The sequence below is a fragment of the Pelodiscus sinensis genome, chromosome 30 (genome assembly GCF_049634645.1).
Source record: "Pelodiscus sinensis isolate JC-2024 chromosome 30, ASM4963464v1, whole genome shotgun sequence".
Lineage (NCBI taxonomy): Eukaryota > Metazoa > Chordata > Testudines > Trionychidae > Pelodiscus > Pelodiscus sinensis.
Window position 1 is genome coordinate 4,473,507 of NC_134740.1, and position 5,853 is coordinate 4,479,359.

The 5,853-nt window shown below is 56.2% G+C and overlaps 1 protein-coding gene across 1 annotated transcript; it reads right to left on the reverse strand.

The window, feature by feature from the left end:
- Positions 1-4,293: 4,293 nt before the first annotated feature.
- LOC102460877 (olfactory receptor 10A7-like) lies at positions 4,294-5,235 on the reverse strand. The gene has a single exon (XM_006112954.4). It carries the CDS (start codon positions 5,233-5,235, stop codon positions 4,294-4,296), a length of 942 nt encoding a protein of 313 aa, XP_006113016.4.
- Between the last annotated feature and the right edge of the window lie 618 nt (positions 5,236-5,853).

The following is a 5,853-nucleotide window of genomic DNA, read 5'->3' on the forward strand; positions in this document are numbered from 1 at the left end:
TGCTACCCTGGGCCCCACAGAACTCCCATCCTGTTTAGATCCTTGCTCAAGAGGCTTTTTGTGCACAAAATGGGCCAGTGTAGCCAGATCCTTCTTGCGCAAAAGCCTGTGCCCCCAAAATGGCGGCTTATTAGATATGCAAATGAGGCACCAGGATAATCGTCGCTTAGTCTCATTTGTATATTGCTTGTGCAAAAAACAAGGCGGTGTCGACATAGTCTAGGTGCGACACTCAATCAGAAGCTGTGATTTTAATAACTTAAAACCGAAACGATCGTTCCCCTGGCGCCCCCAGTGCTCCGAAGGGGGTAACACACCTTCCCACGCGGCTACCAGGAACCAAGCGCAGCCTAACTGCCCGTCTCCTTCCCGCGGCTCGGGAGCCCAGCTGGTCACCTCACCTGGAGGCTGCAGGTTGTCTGCGCTGCAGTAGGACCGGCAGAGGCAGGCGGCTTTAAACAGGAAACTGCCGCCTCTGTCCGCACATCCCAGCCCCTCACAAAGCCGTTCCGCCCTTCTCCCTGCTGAAATCCTTCCGCCGCGCTCTAGTGAGCTGGCCTCGCAGCGCCGGGACCCTGCGCGGGAAGGGGCGCGAAGAAGCCACGTGGGAACGAACGAGTCCCATGAACCAGGCGAGCCGGGCCGTGGGAACAGGGCTCCCGCCTCAAGGCCCATGGAAGAGGCAGCCAGCGATGTCCGCCCCGCAGGCTCAGTGGGACCTTGCGAACCGCACTGGGAGGGGGGACGTTGCTAGGCAACGAAAGGGTTAAAATCTCCCCCGGGGTTGTATTTCACCCATCGCAGCTTGTTCTCTGCGCTGAGCCCAGCGCCCGGTTGTTTGTTTCTTTGCTGCCCCCGCGAGGCGCCGCGGGTTCTGCAGCCTGGGTTTTTGTAGGAGCGTCAATAGGTTTCGTGTCGCTGTGTATCTAGCACAGTAATAGCGGGCGGTGTCCTCGGGCTTCAGGCCGGTCATTTGCAGGTGCAGCAGGTTGTTGGGATTGTCCCTGGAGATGGTGAATCGGCCTTTCACGGCATCAAGGTAGTTTATAGTACCCCCGCTGCCACTGATATAAGCGAGCCACTCCAGCCCCTTCCCGGGAGCCTGCCGGATCCAGCCCATGTAGTAGCTGCTGAAGGTGAAGCCGGAGGCTTTGCAGGAGAGGCGGAGAGAGTCTCCGGGCTTCTTCACATCCCCTCCGGACTCCACCAGCTGCACCTGGGACCGGACACCTGGGAACAAAGGCGCGACAGAAGCATTAATATCAAACATGCAAAACAAAATCTCCGTCCCTCTCTCCAGCGTATTTAGCTAGAAAATACCTGGCAAAGCTGCCACCACGAACACTAAATAGACCCAAAATTTCATGTTCCCAGTTGCTGAGGGGCAGAGCTGGCAGGTAACTGCACAGACACCGGGGGCTGCGGGGTGTCTCTCCGGGTGCAGCCTAGGGAGGGAGAGACACCGATTTAAGCAGGCAGCGGTCACCGCTATTTGCATATTCCCCGCCTTATCAGAGACACAAACGCCTTCCCTTAACGAGCCGAGTCACTGCCATGGACTCTCCGGCGGGAGTCTCCGTCCCCCTCCCGGTGTGTTTGTGCAGCGCCTGGCACAGCGCGGGGGTCCCGATGGGCTCTCACAGCTCTAGGGAGACACCGAGAAATGACGTCACTTAGCTCGTCATGAATGTCTAGGGGTTCCTGGGGATCGGTTGTGATGAAGGGAAATATTTTCCCAGGCGTTAGTGGGTTTCGGCTCACTGGGGGGATCCGTGTTTGTTGGGAGGCCTGAGGCGCGAACATTTCTCCTCTCGGGTCAGGTTCGGCGGGATTTGCAGCTCCAGCCTGGGGGCTCCGGGCGGTTCAGTGCGATTCTTCCTCCTTTACGCCGCTTGGGACACGCGAGCCCCAGTTCGCACCGTGTCTGTAACTCCCCCCCGATCGCTTCCCGCTGCGCTCGGTGAGTTCGACGCGGTGAGTGGCCCAAGCCGCTGGCCCATTTCTGGCCGCTCACCCGGACTGGGATGCGCAGCCGCAGCGAGGCACCTGCTTTGTCCCCGTCACACTCCCCCTCACTGGGGAACCCACATTTCTACCCCGGCTCCTTCTCTGCGACGCTCCCAGCGCCTGCCCCGTGCGGACCGCGACTCACCGCGCCCCCTGCCAGAGAATTTCTCCCCCGCAGCCTCAGGCGGGTTTTTGTCCGGGCGGAGGTAGGAATCAGCGATCAGTCTTCAGGAGTGAGGGGTCAGCGAGTCTGGGACTGTCCCTGCTCCCCCCCCTTCGACCCCCAGTCAGTGTCTGCTCAGCCAGGCCCTGGGAGCAATGGCCCCGGCTCACACGCCGGGCGGTATCAGCCCGGGGAAGGGCGGTGTCTGACGGCGCTTTGCTGCCAGAAGCGTTTTCCAACCCACGTGGCATTTCTGCTCCTCAGATCACTAGTTCCTCCTCCCTTGGGACTGGAATCTCCGCGGGGGACGTGGTGGGACGGGGCAGCGGGGCAGCGCCTGGCTCCCTCGGGCACCTTTGAGATTCCAGGCCTAATTCACTCGGGGAAATCCAGCGTTCTCCGCCTCCCTGAGCCCCCTAGAGACCAAGGGGCGGAATCAATCCCGGAGCCAGGCCCGATATGGGACGGAGCCTCCCCCGTTCCCTGCCCGGCTCGGCTCCCCCGGAATTCTGCAGGCGCCCGAGCGCACCTGGAACAGACATTTGGCAGGAAACGTTCCCCGGGCACCGACCCGGACACAGAGACGTGCCCCTGCCCGGCGATTGCAAAGTATCTGGCAAGCGGGGCGGGCCACTTGCTAATTCCCGGTTGGGTTCATTCCTCCTGACGCACCTGCCATTGGCCGCTGCCGGCAAACAGGACTGTGGGCTAGAAGGACCTCGGGTCTGACCCAACGTGGCCACTCCTATGGTTGCAGCTCTGGGCAGGGGAATGGCGTTCCACTCACTTGTCAGAGAAATGATAAAGGAACTCCTAGATACATCAACAGCTCAGGGGTCAGGCGAGAGTTGTGAGTTCAAATCCTCCTAAAGCCTCGGGGACAGTGTCTACTTTTAAGTGCACCTAGATCCGTAGTGTGCAACATGCTCACCTCTAATCTCTCTTCGGCTGCTTGTGTGTGGCTAGGTCGCAAGTTCAGAATTCGTTGGACGCAGCGGTTCTAGACGGTGATTGATCCTGCAGTGAGGGCAGGGGAGTTGATGGTCTTTGCAGGGCCCTTCCAGTTCCAATGTTCGAGTCTATAGGTCCCGCTTCCAGCCTGGCGAGGCGAACACCTCCCGCGGCAGAGGGACACTGGGCTGGCGGCTGCTCCTCTCTGGGGCTAGTAACGCCAGACCGGTTCTCCGCGCGGTTAGTTTCAGTCCAGGTTTTCCTAGGCTCCCTCTCACTGTGTGTATCTGGAGCAGGGATACAGGGCGGTGTCTGCGGGCTGCAGACCGCTCAGCTGCAAGGACACTACAGCACTGTCACTGCTGCCCCCAGGCGGCTCAAGGCGGAGGTGCAGGCTGGGTTCTTGTAGAATCTCTACCAGGTTCTGTGTCGCTGTGTGTGCGGAACAGTAATAGCGGGAGTTGTCCTCCGGTTTCCCTAACCCAGCCCGTGCTGCAGCTGTTCCATTTTCACCTACGCAACCCTATGGGCCATAATCTTAGAACCCTTAACTGAGTACTGGGCACAGATGTAAGTTTTGCCTCATCTCAAAAATGATCTCTCGGCATTAGGAAAGGTAAAGAAAAGGGCAACACAACTGAGGAGGGGTTTGGAATAGGCCCCATGTGAGGAGAGATTAAAAAGACTAGGACTTTTCATCTTAGAAGAGAGGAGACTAAGGGGAGATATGCTAGAGGTCTATAAAATCATGACTGCTGTGGAAAAGGTGAATAAAGAAAAGTTATTTACTTATTCCCAAAATATAAGAATTAGGGGTCACCAAATGAAATCAATAGGCAGCAGATTAAAACAAAGAAAAGGAAGTTTTTCTTCATTCAGCACACAGTCAACCTCTGGAACTCCTTGCTAGAGGATGTGGTGAAGGCTAGGACTTTAATAGGGTTCCAAAAAGAGCTAGCGAGATTCATGGGTTAGGTCCACGAATGGCTATTAGCCAGAATGGGTAGGAATGGTGCCCCTAGTCTCTGTTTGTCTGGAAATGGGTGAGAGGGGAGGGATCAGTGAGGATTACCTCTTGTGTACTCTCCCTCTGGGGCACCTGGCACTGGCCACTTTTTGCAGACAAGATACTGGGCTAAATGGACATTTGGTCTGATCCAATGTAGGAGTTCTTATGTTCTTAACTCTCTGCAAGCTTTGCACAGGGCCTCTTGGACCTCTCTGTTTCTCAGGGCGTAGATGAGTGGATTGACCAGGGGCGTCAGGATGGTGTAGGAGACAGAGAGAACTTTCTTGAAGTCGCTCAGGAGGTCGGTGGTCGGGAACATGTAGGCAATCAGGAGAGCTCCATAGTAAATGCTCACCACAATGAGGTGGGAGGAGCAGGTGGAAAAGGCCTTTTGCCTCCCAATGGTAGAGCGGATTCTGAGGATGGTCCTGAGAATGCAGATGTAGGACCCTAAGGTGAGCACGAAGGGGACTAGTAAGACAATCAAGGTGACTGTGAATGCCAACATGTCCATCAGCAGAGGGTCATTGCAGGAGAGTTTTACAAGGGGAATAAAGTCACAAAAGAAATGGTCGATACTGTTGGGGCCACAGAAAGTTAACTGGGATATTGAGACTGTGGTTATACCACAAGCAATGAAGCCGCCTATCCAAGATCCCAAGGCAAGCTGTAGGCAAGACCTACCACTCATCCGGGCTGCGTAGTGCAGGGGGTTGCATATGGCTAGATACCGGTCGTAGGACATCACTGATAGGAGGAGGCATTCTGAGCCTGCCAGAGCACCAAAGAAGTAAAATTGTGTGAGACACCCTGTGAAGGAAATTGTCCAGTCCCCAGTCAGGAGCCCGGCCAGCAGCTGGGGCAGGAGGGTGGAGCTGTAGCAGATCTCCAAGCAGGACAAGTTGCACAGGAAGAAGTACATGGGGGTGTGGAGGTGTCGATCAGCCACAACCAACACTATGACGAGGATGTTTCCAACCATGGTCACCAGGTAGATCACGAGAAAGAGCAAGAAGAGAGGAACCTGCAGGCCAGGAAGATCCCCGAATCCCAGGAGGATAAATTCTGTGACAGATGTTTGGTTTCCTTGTCTCTGGCTTGTCATGGGGTGTGTCTGTGGGACAGAGACAGGGTCACTGGGAGCAATAACTAACATTCATTGCAATACGGCAGCCTGTGGTGCTGGACTTGGACAGGGGGTACAGACTCCCTGATGGATGTGACAGACGCTGGCTCAGACAGTCACTCCAGTCACTGCCTGGTGGCTCAAAGCTGAACGAGGGAGGGGGAGATCGGCTGGAGGGAATATTTGACAGGGAGCTCCAGCAGAGAAACCAGCCAAGCAAGCGGGCCTGGGACTTTTAAGGGCCGGGTGAGGAGCTTCCCTTTGGCCTGGCCCCCGGTTCTCCTCCTATGGATAGAAAGCAGCAGGGCACATGTAGAGGAGCGTGGACGGCCCTTCCTTAACCAGAACAACAATGTCTCCAGTGCCAGCCTCATTCGGTCCTCACAAAGCAAAGCCTGGGTCTGACTCAGCTCTGGGGGACTCATGGACACATACAAATAAGGCCAAAGAGGGTGGGGGAGAGTCAGGAGTGCTGCCCAATCACGCAGAGCTTGTACAGGACAGCGAGGCCAGGGCATTTGGACCAGAAACAACCTGGTCCTAGTGCATCCCATTTTTATAAGAAAAATTCCAGAGACATCCGGAAAACTATTAATT